The following is an 18,345-nucleotide window of genomic DNA, read 5'->3' as shown; positions in this document are numbered from 1 at the left end:
TATAGAGACATTAAGATTGGAGACAGGCAATTAATTTAAAACAAATGAACTTGAACTAGAGATTAAATTCAAATTACGTCAAGTTAGGTTGAGATTTCTTATCTCCTAATTACACAGATTTAATTGCACATAATGGAAAGAAAAGAGCTTTATTCATGGAAGTATCCTTTTCTTATATAGAAAATCTCATATAACAAGTGCATACCAACAAGAATAAGCTTTGTTAAGGGGATTGATTAAGTAGAATATGATAGAGTCATGCATAACATAGCTTATAGGTTTGAGTCTCGACTTATCTTTTTGGAATGAGTTAAATTAGTGTAAGTTCTTACATAAAGTACTCTGTAAACATCAACACGTTTCTTTCAACGGCATTGGAAGAATCCAAAACACAAATATTTCATATCTTGCTTTGTGCCTACATTCAGGCAATTGAAGACTAATTTCAAACTTCCACATGGGCTACCAATCTGTATAAACCAATGTTTTAAATTGCAGTTGTTGCAATTATGTCATAATCCTTGATATTGCAAAAAACTGCAGATAAATATGACTAATGTAGCTACAATTGTGAAAACTCAATGCAGCTGCAAAGACTAAATCTTGATGTTGTGACTGCAATTGGGTTGCCAATCCTGGCATAACCTAACCATCCATGGCTAATCCAAAGCGCTGGAAATAGAAATTTATATTAGCAAGGAAAGTAGTAGAAAATCAATAACCCACACTAGCAGGGAAACAAAGACTAGATAACATTATCCAATGTAAAATAGACACAATAAACTAGTCATCTATCATGCAAGGCAAAATACATTTCACATCTTACAACTTGACTGGATATCCAGATTGCATTAGGTCAATTCCTGAAGAATGGAACACTTCTCAACCAAGTCAATTTTACAACAGCTAATCTCCAGGTACTAATATCAAGATTCGTTCATCCTAAGCTAATCATCCACCTCTATGAAGGCTATGATTTCCAGCCACGGCCAAATCAGAGTATGCAAACCATACATCAAGACAATGAAAGATAGGAAGAACTGGTCCCTGATTCATCCTCCCCTTCCTCATGTTTCACACTTAAGGATAAGGAAAGGTCTTCCATGCCATCATCCTCTGCTGCATCTCCACCAGAATTGTTCCACAACATCATGCACTCAGACCTCTCTAATATCACCAACGCAGAACCGGATTCTTTAGCAGATGGAGAATTTCTTGACTGGTAAGCAGCAGCTGGAGAATTTCTAGACGGTTCCTCGGAAAAAGTTGAAACTTGAACATTGGGAAAGTTGAGGCGTGCACAGAAACCATACATTGCCATCGCTGCTTCATCATAAGCAAGAGCAGCGCTAATGGCAGTGGGAAAAGTACCCAACCAGAGCCTACTTCCTCTGTTTGGCTCTCGGATTTCAGCAACCCATTTTCCCCATGTCCTTTGCCTAACTCCTCTGTAATTACAGCGCAAGTTCTCAGGTCCTCCTTTGCCTTTCATACATCCTTTCTTTGATCCCTTGGCAGGGACCTTCCTAACCGGCTTCTCAGCTTCATTGTTAGACTCCAGCCAGGCATTATATTCTTTCCATTTCGCCAGTGTATCGGCCAGGGACTTAGATCCATCCCCCTTATTGTGGTTTTTCACTAACATGTGCATGCAAGTTGACCCTTACCGTCCAGGTAAAAAAAAATGCTAAAATAGCACTTGAATCACAACCTGCAAAATTAGAAACAAAACCAAAGGTTTGTACATGCAATATACCAATATTCATTTCAGAAGAGCACCTCCAATAAATAAGTTTAATTTTCATACACTACCAATGTAAAAAATTTTATATGCTCAATCAATCATAATTCATTATCTAAGTGATGATTTTTAAAATAGTTACTATAAAAGTTAACAAATTTACCATTATGTGACAGAATAACTTGTGATTGCGGGACAGTATCAAAAAACATACACTTTCTCAGCATCCTGATTGCATTCTAAACAGATAACCAAAATTGCTAATCTAAACATGATGTTGATTAGTAAGGCATGCATAATTAAACACCACTTCAAAGCCATTTCCATGTGTTAATATTATCAATATTCAATCCACTCATGATGTTTCACCTATGCAATTCTAGAGGTTCATCAATCCTAAAATGCAAATTTAAAGAAACATCACATGCAATGCAAACAACTGTAAGTTAATGTAGTCTCAAGGAAGTCAAAGGTTGAAACAAGTGACATTATTTTACCCAAAAAAAAGTAACCAAACAGAAAATCCTTTTTGAAAGTGTGCATAGAAATATAAGTTCTAGTTTGATAAATAAAAACAAAAAAGAAGGTGGAATTATCAAGTGAATAAGTAACCTCACTGGCGACCGAAATCTTCGTAATCTGGATAGAAAGAAGAGCGACCCAGAAGGCATTTGAGGAAGAAGTTTCTGTTTTTGCATTCAATTTGGAAACTTTGCGATACCCAGTTGGGGTTTGGAGGAGAGGGACCAATTAATAAGGGCACCGTCAATCATGGCATAATTCAATTGTGCCAAACCAAAGTAGGGTTCACCTGCATATATGCCAAAGGGGCAGGTCGGGTGCCGGTATTGTCTCCCCAATTCCTTACCCCACTTCTCAACATATTCCCATACCCATACCCGATACCCGATGGGTTTGAGTTTATTGTCTCATCCCCGTACCCGTCGGGTATCGGGTATCTCCAACCCCGTTCCACACACCATTTAAAAAAATATTTTTTTTGTAAAAAAATATTAAAAATTTGATTTTAGAAAAAAAATAAATTGATTGTTAAACATTTATTTTTAACTACTTATATATCAATAAATTTATTATAACGCGTGTGTCTACATAAATAGTTAAAAAAATAATATTAAATTATGTAAAAATTCTAAAATAAAATTAACTAATAATAAAAATTATATGTCTTTTGATTAAATTATGCAAAAATTCTAAAGATTTTAAGTGGCGGGACGGGTTTGGGTTCAGGGTCGAAATGGGTCTAATAATCCTATACCCGTACCCATACCCGACTTTTGGTTATCGAGGAAAACTCGAACCCGAACCCATACCCAGTCAACACAGGTATTACTCATCAAAGTCAAGACAGATTCGGGCGGGTACCGACAGGTACGGATTTTCTTGCGATGTCTATTCACCTGCCGTTGAATTTGCTAAACATTCTACGGCGATTCAAACAATAAACATCAAAACCTCTATAAAGCATCAGCTTGGGGTCAGGTATTTTTATATGGATATTTTTTAAAAAATCTTCTAGCACTTGATTTTCTGATGGTAGTTGTAAAAATTTGTATACTATCCATTAATAAGAAATTAAATCTAGAAGAAAAATACTCATGACCTCAACGTAGATTAGTTATTATTTTTAGCATAACTACTCCATACCAATATAGTTAGTAAAAAAATAAAAAAAATAATATTAAATTTAATTTTTAAATGATTATCAGAAAAATTAATAAATTTATTATATATAAAAATTTGTAAGTGAAAAATTTAAATATAAAACAACAATGAAATATTTACTAAAAGAATATTAAAACGAATAATCTTTTACTAAATAAAAGAAATAACCGAGTGTTTTCAAAATTATTAAAATAGGTCATTCATATTGAAATTTTATTCAAATATTTAAATTTAGGTTTAATTATTCATTTAATTCTTATATTTGTCTTTATTTTATGCTTTATTTTTATACTTGCAAATTCTACATTTAGTCTTTTTACAAGTAATTGTTTTCTTTTACTAAGTTGCGATATAATACTATTAAAATTTGTGTGATGTGGCTATATGGGTTCTAGTTGTTTTTCATGTTGGCTTGCTAAGGTGACTAGGTCGAAAACATAATTACTCTTTTAGTTCCTACTAAGGGTGAGCATCAGATGCTTTGGGTTAAAAAATTCAATATTGAAACAACCAGAGAAAGAAATAATTTGGTCCAATTTCGCCCAAGAAGGATGGAAAATATAATAAGAGGACATGTGCTCTTTCACATGTGGTTAATATGTGTGCTATTTTACTGATAACCAACGATGATTTACCATAAGTAACAATCAAGATAGTGAGTGATCCTTTCTTAAAAAACGTGATACCAAAGCTAAATAGGAATTCCCTTTCACATCCATTGTTTAGTGTTGTAAAAGGTTTTTGTGGCATAAAGGGAAGCTAGTTTGGCCTTCCAAGTAAGCAAGAAATCCTATTATATTAGAAGAATTTCATTATTCCCCATGGAAATGGAATTTTGGAGTAATGAAAACTTACAAAAGGGTGATCAATGTTTTCTGTTAGGATGGGATGCAAAAGGACATTGAAGAGTATGTGTAGAAGTGTAAAGTATGTTAAAGGAATAAGTATCAAACACTGAAACCAGTGGGGTTACTATAACCCATTCCAAACCAAGTATGGGAAGAGTTGTTTATGGATTTCCATTCTCGTTCCAAACCAAGTAAAGGAAGAGTCGTTTATGGATTTCATAGGCAGCTACTTACCAAAGTCAAAAGGCAAGGACACTATCCTGATGATGGTGGACAAACTTTCAAAGTAACACATTTTATCCCTCTATGTCATCCATATTCATCTAAGGGTGTGGCTAAAACATTCACTAGAGAAGTCACAAAGGCTCCCATGGGTTCCTCACTACATCATTGCTAACCAAGAGGTCTTCATGAGCAACTTTTAGAGATAATTGCTGAAGATGGAAGACATCAAGATGATGTACAAGTACAACATTGCTTATCATCCATAAACTCATGGGCAAAAAGAGGTAACTAATCACATAACTGAGACATGTCTTAGGTACTTCATTAATGACCATCCTAAGCAATGGTATAAGTGGAAGCTTGGGCAGAATTATGGTTTAATTCCTCTTATAAGTAATGCTTCTATTTGACTTGGGCCTTTTAAAAAGCTTAATGTATGTATGAGGCACCAACTGTTATCAAGTATCAAAAGGAGGGATCAATAATGTAGGAGGCAGATTAGATGTTGATGGAAAAGAAATACTATTTTAGAAAAGTTGGAAAGCTTATCAATCTATGTAAAAGCCCAAAATAATACTGCCTTTAGTTTGATATATAAAAAACAAATTGTGGTATTTTTTATTCTAATTATAAGAAATATATAAGCACTTTCAAATATATTAATAACTAATTTTTTTATAATCTTAATTTATTATGAACTCTATTAACGATATAACACCCATGTTTCATGAATAAATTATTCCTTGAATTATAAGTCTATCACTTAAACCCATTGCTTCATTGCGTAATTTTGGATTAAAATTTAAACTTATCTAATATTAACAATCACTTATTTTGGTAATATTAATTAAAATTAACTAATGTAATCAATTTTATTGTCCTGAATTTATTATTTTATATATATATATATAACCAAAGTTAATATGAAAATGCAGGTCAATAAAGAAATTAGAATTTCAAGTTGGTGAAAATGGTGTATTTGAAAATGCAACCTTATAAATCAAAATCATTGGCTAATTGTCATAATGAGAAGCTGATTTTGGGATTCCATGAGCCTTTGAGATCAAGGAAAATATTTGGAGTGCAACTTATCGATTAGAGTTATCAATTTTTTTTTATGACTCACAATAGTAACAACCCATTGCTTACGGATGACAATGAGACAAGGTAAACACGGCTACTAGCTACACGTTACCTGCCTTGTCAGATAAAAAATTTGCCTATATTATTCTTGTTACATGTCAGGTACTATTGTTTATAAAATTATCCACGAATTTTTATGTTCTTTTTCTTCCATAATATATGAGTATATAAGCTTTGTCATATGTTTAGGTAAATTAAATTATTCAATTAGAGAGGATATCTTAAAAAAAAAGTGTGTTACAGAATGTATTTCTACCACTTGTAAAATTATACAAATAATTTTAAAAACTACTTTCTATGACGTATAAATTCAAATAAAAACATATTTCAAAGCATAAATTCTTTATAAGCATATTTATATTATAAATTTTAATTATAATATAATTTATATATTAAAACATTTATTCACAACAAATGTTAAATTATATATATTAATAATACATGTGAAATACACATTAAAATACTAGTTATATTTGATGAAACCGAAATAATAAAACAAGAAAAAAAAACACAGATCTATAATGCCGAGAAGTAGAAGCAAGCCACCAATTTCCAATTAATCAAACCGACATTCTTCCTATGCAGACAAACAAACTTGGAGAAATCAGACGAAAACAAAATATCATCCTACACTACGCAGGATATGACGGAGGAGGAGTCGATTGCGGCGGTGGCGGTGGCGGTGGCGGTGGCGGCGGCGGTGGATAGGGGTTGGAGTCAGCTGGAAGCGTAGTAATGGGGCTGAGGGGAGGAGAAATGTTGTTGCAGGCAGCATCGGAGCATTTGGCAGCGTTGTTATGGTGGTGGTTACGGCGCATGAGGCTGAATCCAAAGACGATGCCGACAACGACGAGGACGGTGACGATGAAGATGAAGATCTTTGTTGCTTTCCCCACGTAACACATTTTCTGAGATTGTAACGGCCTTTTTTGCTTTTTCTAGCACCGTCTTGCTTCAGCTACGAGTGGGTCTCCTTGCTTCTTTTTTGTCTTCTTCTATGCCTTCTTGGGGGAAGCACCCACGCCTTCACATCAATTCATTATTTATTTCAATTTTGGATAAACACACACTTTGGTTTTCAAAACTGTAATAGAATCCACATTTTATTCAGAAATACTCAAGTGTCATATGGGTTTTTTCAATCTTTGGAGTGCACTTTATACACTTGTCAGATAATGTCACTCCATATCAATTTAAGATGAAATTTAATATAATATTAGAATAGATTTTGATTCTAAAACCTTGTCTTTACTTTGATGTTGCGACGAGTACTTATCATTTATGATTCACGCACCAAATCCAATAAATACTGACAGTGAAGGGAATATATTATATAACACCTTTATTTTACTCAATCAAACTATTAAAATTAAAAGAAAATTTATCTATTACTTTAATGTTACGGTTGAAAGATTTTCCTTAAAGTTAATGTGTTTACTTGCGTGACATATTGTCTATACGTATACGTTGTAGTGTCATGCGATAACTTAGAATTTTTAATAATTTTAATTTGATATAAATAAGTATTAAGTTTACAAGTTGTGTTTAAATACCTACATACGATAGTATTATATTTGCAACGGATGGATCAGAGGATACTAAATAAATATCAAGTTCCAAAAAACATTTAAAATCAAGTTAATGTTTTGTGTATGTTATTCTGTTTGTAAAACATGTTCGAATATTCTTCATAAAATGTGTCGAAATGAAAAAAGTGAGAGAATAATTAAAATCAATCTCTCTTTTCTCATTAAAAAAAAAACGTGTCAATTGTTATATCCATTGTAATCAAACCTCTTTTATTCTAAAGATATTGTAACTACTACTAAGTTAATTGTAAAAGTGTTGTTTAGAACACCAATTACTTGTTGAAGAAAAATATAAATATCAGAAACTTTAAAAAGTTAAACTTGGAAGAACATAATCAATTTGAAATTCTTATTCTTTTAATAAATAAATTAAATTTATGTTAAAAATAATGTAATGAAAATTTAATTTTTTAGTCAAGGTTTTTTATCAGCCAAAAATAAAGAATACATTAGAAAGAGTTAAAATTATTTTTTTAATTAACATATAAATTTATAGAATTTATTTATTTATTTTACTTATTCTTTCGATTATCTAAATAAATGATGACAACTTTTTCTACTTTTTTTCTTTCTTTTTTTCATTTTTATCTATTCATTCAATGCATTTTGTTATTCTATTTTTTTTTTAGTTTTACCCTTCTTATCTATTCAGTTCTCTTTCAGTAATTTCATTCCTCTTATAACCACTGGAAAAAAGTTGGACCACTAACCTTTAGCACATGCACAGCCATCATGATTCATGAAGCAGCGACATGAAAAAGCTTCAGATATTTGCGTAATTAAGTAATTTAGACTTGGTTTGGTTTCCTACCATTAATGCACTGTGCAGCTAGGAAAAGAATGAAAGAAGATACTTGTATAAATCCCACGTGTATTTTGTCTTCTTTCCCTTTTTAATTGCAATCGTGAATGGCCAAGTGATCTTAAATCAATCTCATTTCACCTCATCCAAAAACACCCAATGATCCAAATCAATTTCATCTCATCTCATCCAAATATACGATGCCTAGAATAATTATTGCACGATCCGGATTACTATGGTCCAATAATTTTCATATATAAGAAAAAACATCATTTTCATATACAACATAATTGATTTTTATTAATTCTGCCATCACCATTGTTAAGAATGGCAAACAAAATATTATATTCATAGATATCTATTGATAATACCTGCCATAGTTTGAAAATGAATAATTAAATAAATAGATAATTATTAACAGGATTTTTAGAATATAATAGATATGACTTAATTCTACAAAATTATCTATAAGACAAGGAATGTTTCTCTTTTTCTTTTCTTGGTGAACAACATTGGCTAGGCCCCTGGAACAAAAACAACTAAAACGCTCTAGGAAAAATAATATTGACTACATCAGCCAACAAAACTGATATATTATAGAAAAATCATATTTTACAAGCATATTTGCCACTTGATTAGGTTTGTTGAAAACATGCATCCTAACCAGTAAATTCCATTTATATTCTCTATCTTAATATTATTTTTAATGAATGTGAAACTTAATTTTTTTTAATATATTTTTCATATCAATATTTTTGAACTTAGTGCATGAATAATATGATAGATATGCCATTTAATAGCTTTATGATAGAATCTAATATCTTATTAAAATATAAGTTATTGATTTATCTCAATTCTATAAAATCGATGTCTGAAGTATATTGATACTTTTTCTAATCAATATTAAACTCGAGTATGTAGAGATGAAAAAGATTAGCAAAATATTCGTATTTGCAAGTATTCTCATACTTTAAAGTTATTCAAATATTTTTAATTATATATAAAATAAATATTTCTAATTTATTTTAGTGTGTATATATATATATATATATATATATATATATATATATATATATATATATATATATTAAATTACTGGTTTATAATACAAATATATGTAACAAAATTATCCTTTTAGTGTATATATATGTTACAAATATTCAAAAATATAAGGCACCTTTTGTTCAAATTTATATTTTACAAATATCTATAGATACCTGTAGATATATAAAATTAGAAGAAGAAAAAAAAGTATTCAACCCGCTTGAACTTTATCCATTTTACAAATAGACATCTTAAACCTTAATTTTGTACCAATTGATACTTAAATTTTTTTTTTTCAAATAGACATCATAAATTTTAATTTTATTTTAATTAATTATTAAACTTTACCTCTTTTTGCACGTAGACACGAATTTTAAATTTTAGTTTTTTCTTAATTAATTCTTAAAAACTTACCCATTTATAAATAATATACGTCTTATATTAAATTGGGATTAAATTACTAAAAAAGAAGAAATCTCAAATTGACAAAAAAAATTATTATTTGTAAAAAGGATGAATTTTAAACATCAATTAAAATCCAATTAAAGTTCAAGGTATCTATTTATAAAAATAAAATAAAAAGTGTAAAGATAAGTGATGATAAATTCAAAGTCATGGTGTCTATTTGAAAAAAAATAAATTATAAGAATTAATTGAAACAAAATTAAAGTTAAAAATATCTATTAACAAAAGAATTAAAGTTTAGAGGGTTGAATAATCTTTTTTATAAGGTCATCAAAGTTTACAAAAGAAATTTTATTAAATCAGTGAGGTAAAATAACATCATGCAATTAAAATAAAAACTCATCTCCAATATCATATCCTATGAGATGTTCGAACATCCAATCATACTAAGACACACCACACAATATGTATAAACAGTCCAAATATACATAGTGTAAGAAGGGAGCACAATGACAAATCTACATAACCCAAGATATAGGACCTTCATCTCTTGCTTTGAAAGATTATATCACAAAATAGTATATAAACACATAAGTCAAAGCTATTCCAAACAATATGAGACTTGACCTTTTGTGATATCTTTCAAAATACAACAATATTTTCTAGCATAAGCACTATCTTATAAATTAAAAATCAACTACATATCACACAAATATTAATGGGACAATTCTTAAAAGAATATATTAACAAACGATGAATATATACTTAGAGAGTAATAACTTGGTATCATTTAATAATTACTTCAAATTTTTGACATCTAATTTTATTTTCTCTTATCTATTAAAGATGTCTAACTCATTTAGTTCAATATGATATTTGAGTCCTTCTATATTTTTAATATTTGTCTTTAATTTTTATGGTTAGAAAAAAAAATTCTCTTACCTTTGAACATTGGTACACGTAACACCTTTATCGTACTCTCCCTTCCCCATCAATCCTTCTTAATCGCAATGTATGGGTCCATTAAAATTTGTCATAATTGTTTGTCACAATGATCGTTAATTGTGGTTCTAGTCCATTTGAAAATAAAAATTAGCTAGAATAAATATATTTTACACTAACATAAAAAATGCAAGAGAAGAGGGAAAAATCTACGACCGTAAGAAATGAAGGTGGGTCTAGGTTTGCTTGCATTGAAATGAAAACCGATAGAGAAAATGGAAGGCGACAATGGGTGTTTTCAGTGACGGAGACTTGCGTGAAGCTAATAATGGTGATCTTACGGTGAAAGAAAGGACACGAGTAAAGTTGGTATATGTTGTAGTAAGGTTACCTTTATGTCCATTGATTTTTATTTAACTTTGTTTTGAAATGTGACTTTCAAAATTAAAAAGAAAGATAAAGGAGTTAGAGTTACTATAAGACATAGCAATGGACCTGGATGGTCTACATTTTCTAAGAACTATACACGATCTCTATACCTTTAAACATCATTTGTTTTGGAGCAAGAGTTTTGCTTACCAATGTTAGGTTTTATGAAATAGATTTAGTGATTTTATAATTTTGTAATACGTTGATCTTATGAGAAACTAATTTAATAAATAAATCGTTTAGATATGATGACTAATTGATGATATAATCTTTGGTAGTCTAAGTATAAAGAGTTTACGTGCTATAAAAAAAAGTACAAAGAGTTTACTTCATTAAAAAAAAGAAGTAAAAAGTTTACTCTCAATTAAGCTGGTGAATTAATAACTAATATGTCCATGAATAGTTAACTACATGGCTTGCATGCTTACAATAATAATAATAATTACCAAATGCTCACGTACTGCATAATCCTTCACTGAAACTCTAACCCAATATTGTTACTGTTGATGCTTTGTTTATTTCAGTGAAAATGGAAAACAACTTCATGATATTTAGTTTAACCATCCTTTGGAAAAACATGAGGGGAAAACAAATGGAAGCTTGCATGGGAGTCTCGTGTCAACTTCATGTTGCGAGTTGTACAGAAAAATAAAAGAAAAAGATTGTATATAAAGAGACTCTTATTTAAATCACATTTTATTCTTTATTTAAGATATTTATATTATTTTATACATATATTTTATTTCCTTCCACTTTAATTTCTATATAACTAAATAAAAGAAAAAAAGTGTCCTTAATTTGCTTTTATTTTCTTCTTTATTCAACAACTTAGAAAAAATCTCATTTTTTTAAAAAAATTCTTCCTTGTCTTTCTTTTTTTACTTCGTTCCATAAATTAAACTAAACATATCTTAAAGTCAGCCGTATATGTAAACTTTTTTTTTCTTAGCTCAATCAATCAAAGGTTGATTAAAAGAAGTGAGGACACGTCTAGTATCTAGTATCAAATTGAGAGCCCTATAAGTTAATTGTTACACGTGACATTTTTGGTTTCTTAACATGATGATTGAAGTGATATTTTTTTTATTTTTATATGTAGATAATCTTATTTTATATAGTCCAATCATAAGGTCTTGAGAATATCTCATGTCTAAGTTAAAAAGCCACGTCCATTTGGTACGGTGTCCACATATTTTTTTTTAGCTTATTACATCATTTAACCTATAAGTCCGCGCGGCACACACACACACATATAAATAATATAAAAATTATCATTAGTTAAAATAGTCTTAATTATATTATGTTATAAATTATTTGTCATAAATTCAAAATATAATTTATATATATATATATATATATATATATATATATATATCTCAAAATAACTCAAAATATTTATTTTAATTATAAAGTAATTTATATATTTAAAAGTATTTATTTTTTTTACAAGTTTTAGTTATATGAAATAAATATTTATCTTATATTTATATATTGTACAAGACAAAATAATATATATATTATATGTATAAATTAATTGTTAATAATTTTTTTTGAAAAGAATTAATCGTTAATGATTAAAATGTGTAAATAACATTTTTATAATTATTACGAAAAACAATAGTTAAATGGAAAAACTTCATTGACAAGTGTTTAGCCAAAAATCATTCTATAATATGGATTTTATGTGATAATAATGTTACAATATATAGAGAAAAATCTCATAGAAGCTAAACTCTCCTTACTTGAATATATTTGGTAGATTTGTTGTGGGAGAAGGAAAAAAAAAAGCAATAAATTCGTTGATAGATTATCTATGCAATTTATCTTAAATTAGATACACTAATATATAAATATATCGTGTGAGAGATAGATAAAATATAGATGCATACAGATGATGTATCCTCATTGTGATGTCATCCTTTGCTCCATCCAACCTCCACTACCTCTTTCTTTCCTCATTCATTTTTCGAGGATAGCCGCGTTGCGAACAATGTCGCTGTCAACCACCATGGTAACGCCTTTAACGATGATGTGGAGGGTGAAGAGTATGACCATGAGGATCCATGATGGCCTTCACATTGTTCATAGGTGGAGGATGAAGAGTATCACTATGAAGATCAGATAAATTCAATGGTGAATTAAATAAATACTATTTATTCTTAATAATAAATAGCATTTACTGAATTTTTAAACTCTTTATAAATTTTAGGTAAAATTCTATTTTTTTCAGTTTTTAATTTTGATTTTAATATTCTTTTAAATTTATTAACGAATTTAGTCCCTCATGTCAAATCTTATAAATATGATCCGTAAGTCAAAATTTAAACGTTGACTATGAGGTAATAGAGTCAACGTTTCTTTCTCTCAGACAATGTTTAAATCTGGACTTGAGACTACATTTATAGATTTGATATAATTAAATGACTAAATTTGTGAACAAATTTAAAGTGAAACTAAAATCGAAATTAAAGACAATTAAAGGATAAAATTATAATTTTACCTAAATTTTAAAAACTCCATATAATGTACAAGAATCTTGTCAATATTATTATTTTAAATAATGCTTTGTGATGGGTTGAAATTTATTAAAAATAATAAAATTATCGTTAATTTTTACAAAAAAAAAAAACAAAATTTATGTGGTTTTGAAAATCTAAAAAAAATAATTAACCAAAAAATTATAATTAAGAGAGATAATCAAATGTGCCAAAGTTCATGTAAAATGCACTGCACACCAAGCTCGGGCACTTGCTTGGCATGCCTGTAGACCTGCATGCGCATCATTTTGACTATATCGTTGGCAAATCTGCAGACCAATTAGGGGGCATATGAGTGGCCTATCTAAATATATAATATATAATATATAAAGTAAAAATAAAACTCATATAAATATAAGTATTTTAATTTATGTGAAAATAAATTTTATATATTATATTTTAAAATATAATATATAAGATTATAAAGTTATAAAGTTATAATAAATTAAAACAATAAATTTTTAATTTTTAATTATTTTCATATAAAATTTATATTAATATTATATTTTACATCAAATATTTAAATGAATATTTGAGTGTAATGGTAAAAAATGCTTCTTATTTTAAGAATCATGGTTTTAGTTCTTTCTTAAACATTTTTGTAAGTTCTTATTTTTAAAGAAAATATTGATTAACTTTCTAATTTAGTCAATGTTTAAAATTTAACAGTCAACATGTTAAAAAGAGATGAGATAGTATATTTTGAAATATAGGATACTCAAATAGTGAACTAAGATATAAGAGAACTGATTTAGTGTAATATGCAAAATAAGAGGATTTGATTTTATAATTAAGCCTTTCTTTTATAGATACTTCCATTTTATTTTTTATATATACAATTATATAAAGTATATGCACTAAAATCAAAGGCAACAATGTTTTTTTTCATTAAAAAAATGTTTTTTTTCATAGCATAACGCCTCACGAACCCACTGTCATGTTTGTTAAATATTGTGCTAGGGGCAAAAAATGCAGTTAGCAACGGCTAGTTCCCTATTACTATTACGTTATACTTTTCTCTTTTTTTAGGTCTACAATTATTCTTTCTTTTTCATCTATAAAAAGCCCCTTGTATCGTGACTTCAAACAAGCAGCAACTTCTTCGTAGTATCTCCTTTTCCATCTTTCTAGATATCAGAGAACTTTGGAGCTCGCTTAGGTTTAAAAAAACACCACGCAAACGGCAAGATGGCCACTTCCGACAGAAACATGTTACTAAATTATGTTCCAGTTTATGTGATGCTCCCAGTAAGTCATGCACATAAGACATAAAAACTAATAACTTCACTTGTATCTACACATGCTGATCATCTTGCTTTGTTGTTTTTCTTTCAAACTACTTTAGCTCGGAGTTGTCACTGTTGACAATGTTTTTGAAGACCCAGATGGCCTTAAAGAACAGCTCTTGCAGCTTCGAGCCGCAGGTGTTGATGGGGTTATGGTTGATGTGTGGTGGGGGATCATAGAACTGAAGGGGCCTAAGCAGTATGATTGGAGTGCCTACAGGAGTTTGTTTCAGTTGGTTCAGGAATGTGGCTTGACACTCCAAGCTATTATGTCATTCCATCAATGTGGAGGGAACGTAGGAGATGTAGTTAACATCCCAATTCCCCAGTGGGTGCTTGACATTGGAGAATCAAATCCTGATATCTTCTACACCAACCGCTCAGGATTCAGGAATAAGGAATATCTAACTGTTGGTGTGGACAACGAGCCTATATTCCATGGAAGAACAGCCATTGAGGTGAACTATATAAATCATAATTAACTTTTGTATAACTAATGTTTATTTTTTCAACTCGATTTCCAAGCAAAAAATGACCACACTATTGAACGTATCATCTGTAGATTTGCCTTCCTTAAATGCATGTGACCATAAGGTGCTGATCTTATCTGCCTCATAATCCAGTTTTCGCCAACATGCTGCATTACAACTTAGAAGGATAGTATTATTGATATTAATATACTAAATAAACTAGAGAAACTGATTCAGTCTATCAGGTAGATCGTGTCAGGTGTAGGTTTAACTTCAATAATCCTACCCCAAAAAGATGCTAACTAAATCAGCCTTGTTACATAACCCTCTCTTCATCAATATATCACATCAATCACATGTATTAAGTATAATATCAAATATCAAATAATAAAACAAGAAACAGATTCAGTATCATATAGTAAAACATGAGAAACAGATTCATTCTGAGTCATTGAACAACCATTTACTGTGTAACATGTTACAAACTTCAACATGTACACTACAAGAAGAATGATCTTGGTTACTAAAGCATGTTTAAATTTGTTGCTGTATGCAGATATACAGTGACTACATGAAGAGTTTCAGAGAAAACATGTCAGATTTTTTAGACTCTGGACTTATTATAGACATTGAAGTTGGGCTTGGCCCAGCTGGAGAGCTCAGATACCCCTCTTATCCACAAAGCCAAGGATGGGAATTTCCTGGTATTGGAGAATTTCAGGTGAGTCTGGTCTCAGCTTTCAAACAATTGTTTCTCATCCAAACTGGGATTTGATTATTTGAATACCTAAAGGATCATAAAAATGAAATTCTGCAGTGCTATGACAAATATTTGAAGGCAGATTTCAAAGCAGCTGTAGCAAGGGCTGGCCATCCTGAATGGGAACTGCCAGATGACGCAGGCAAGTACAATGATGTCCCAGAATCTACTGGATTCTTCAAATCAAATGGCACTTATGTCACTGAAAAAGGGAAGTTCTTCTTGACCTGGTATTCTAACAAATTGCTGAACCATGGTGATCAAATACTAGATGAAGCTAACAAAGCCTTCCTGAGCTGTAAAGTCAAATTAGCAATCAAAGTAAACTTCATAACACCTCAATCAACAGTCCCCTTCATTTTCTGTCAGATGATTAGCCTCTAACCATGATCAACAGGTATCTGGAATTCACTGGTGGTACAAAGTTGAAAATCATGCTGCTGAGCTTACAGCTGGATATTACAACCTTAATAATAGAGACGGATACCGTCCCATTGCAAGATTGCTGTCTCGCCATCATGCCATTTTGAACTTTACATGTCTTGAGATGAGGGACTCAGAACAACCCTCAGATGCCAAAAGTGGACCACAGGAGCTTGTTCAGCAGGTAATGCATTACAATTTTCTCTAGTTTAAAGCTTGCTCTGCTTGTTAAAGATGATGCCAAGTGTAAAGGCTGTATTATAGCGGTTAAATTGCCAAACATGAACACACACACAGGTATTGAGTGGAGGTTGGAGAGAAGACATCCAAGTTGCTGGAGAAAATGCACTTCCAAGGTATGATGCTACAGCTTACAACCAAATCATACTGAATGCAAGACCACAAGGTGTCAACAACAATGGCCCTCCAAAACTAAGCATGTTTGGAGTAACATACCTTCGTCTATCAGATGATCTACTGCAAAAATCAAATTTTAATATGTTCAAAAAATTTGTGCTAAAGATGCATGCAGATCAGGTGAGCAGCCGTGATGCATGCACATGAAAAGATAATATTTTTAACTTTCTTCAGTTTCATAATTACCTTGTTGCCTCCTAATCATTTCCCTAAAATTGCAGGATTACTGTGCAAACCCTCAAAAGTACAATCATGCCATAACACCATTGAAGCCATCTGCACCAAAGATTCCCCTGGAGGTTCTTCTGGAAGCGACTAAACCAATACCGCCATTCCCCTGGCTTCCAGAGACAGACATGAAAGTTGATGGTTGATTTCCCAATTTGATGCCAAGAGTAACTAAAGAATCTGCTGGAAATAATATCTACCAATATAAATAAAGCATGCAGCCACCGTAATCTGCTATGCTAATAATAATGCCATGAAGTAGCACTGCCTAAAAAACATCTACACAGTACTCTCATGCGCACTTTTTATGTGTGTATTCCTATCTACAAAGTTAATAAACTATTTTATCAGACTTGCATCAATCCTGAATATCGCAATACAAAAATCTACATCTCTAAAATGGAGAAACTTGCTCACATAGCATATTTTGAGAATCAACTTACAGCAGCGTATAATCTTGTACCCTTATTATCCAAATGCAATTAAGTGTTTAAAGAATTGAACCAAGTCATATGAATTGAAAACAAATTCTTAATCTTTTAAAAATTATATGGGCCCAATCCTAATGACTGTAAATTACATCACAAGTACCTTACCCAGGGAAAAATATCTTATTACAAGTTAGCTTTCCATGACAAATATAGAAATAACGAAATATCTAACATATGAGAAGAATAATTAACTTCTGTAGACAGATCTTTAATTAAAGGCAAATCAAAATTTTATGACATATATTAGGAATGACTCTTTGGCATACCGAATACCTATGTAATAACGCATATAGGATCAAGTTTTATGGAATTTGGGTTTTTTCCTATATTGACTATTCCATTGAAGTATTTAAGCTTTAACCGACATTATTTTCTTAAATTCCTTGTCTTGCACAAGTTTTTTGCATGAGAACTAAAACCACATGACTAGTTAAAATAAAAGCTTCACGTTCATTTGCAGAAAACTATCAGGTAAAAACATTTCCAGGTTGGTCAAGGTAGGGGATAGATAAAATGATTTTGGCCTTCAATTGTAATTCATTACATAAGTTTGAGTCCACTTATCTAATATATACTTGAATTTCTTAGCTGTATTTCATTTTCATGTTTCATTGTCATCTTATTTTAGCTCTCCCTTCACTCCATTCTTTAACCTATAACTATATGTCATTCTTCCTCTTTCTCTCCTGACTCCTCTGTTATTTTTAACATGTCTCTGGTATTCTAAAATCCTTCCATTCTTTAGTTTTTCCATCTCAGTTGTCACTATAATCAGGTATACTATATACTTAGGAAGCATTTGGTTTGTGAATATGTTCCTCTTTACATTTTGTACTTCACAAAAATTTACAAAATGTCACATTGTTTTCACTTTATTTCCTG

At 30.4% G+C, this 18,345-nt stretch overlaps 2 protein-coding genes across 2 annotated transcripts; one reads left to right on the top strand and one right to left on the bottom strand.

The window, feature by feature from the left end:
- Positions 1 to 672: 672 nt before the first annotated feature.
- Positions 673 to 2,464, bottom strand: DREBA (DREBa transcription factor). The gene is made up of 2 exons (NM_001358347.1): positions 2,354 to 2,464; positions 673 to 1,711 (listed from the first exon to the last, which is right to left on the bottom strand). Exon 2 carries the CDS (start codon positions 1,649 to 1,651, stop codon positions 1,016 to 1,018), a length of 636 nt encoding a protein of 211 aa, NP_001345276.1. The 5' UTR covers positions 1,652 to 1,711; positions 2,354 to 2,464; the 3' UTR covers positions 673 to 1,015.
- A 12,004-nt stretch (positions 2,465 to 14,468) lies between these two features.
- LOC100787580 (beta-amylase) lies at positions 14,469 to 17,334 on the top strand. Its single transcript, XM_003539834.5, has 7 exons — positions 14,469 to 14,636; positions 14,734 to 15,132; positions 15,701 to 15,865; positions 15,962 to 16,225; positions 16,302 to 16,511; positions 16,625 to 16,864; positions 16,966 to 17,334. The coding sequence occupies exons 1-7, from the start codon at positions 14,577 to 14,579 to the stop codon at positions 17,116 to 17,118; spliced, it is 1,491 nt and encodes a 496-aa protein (XP_003539882.1). The 5' UTR covers positions 14,469 to 14,576; the 3' UTR covers positions 17,119 to 17,334.
- Positions 17,335 to 18,345: the final 1,011 nt, after the last annotated feature.

The sequence above is a fragment of the Glycine max genome, chromosome 12 (assembly GCF_000004515.6).
Source record: "Glycine max cultivar Williams 82 chromosome 12, Glycine_max_v4.0, whole genome shotgun sequence".
Classification (NCBI taxonomy): domain Eukaryota; kingdom Viridiplantae; phylum Streptophyta; class Magnoliopsida; order Fabales; family Fabaceae; genus Glycine; species Glycine max.
This window is presented reverse-complemented; position numbering and strand designations above follow the sequence as displayed.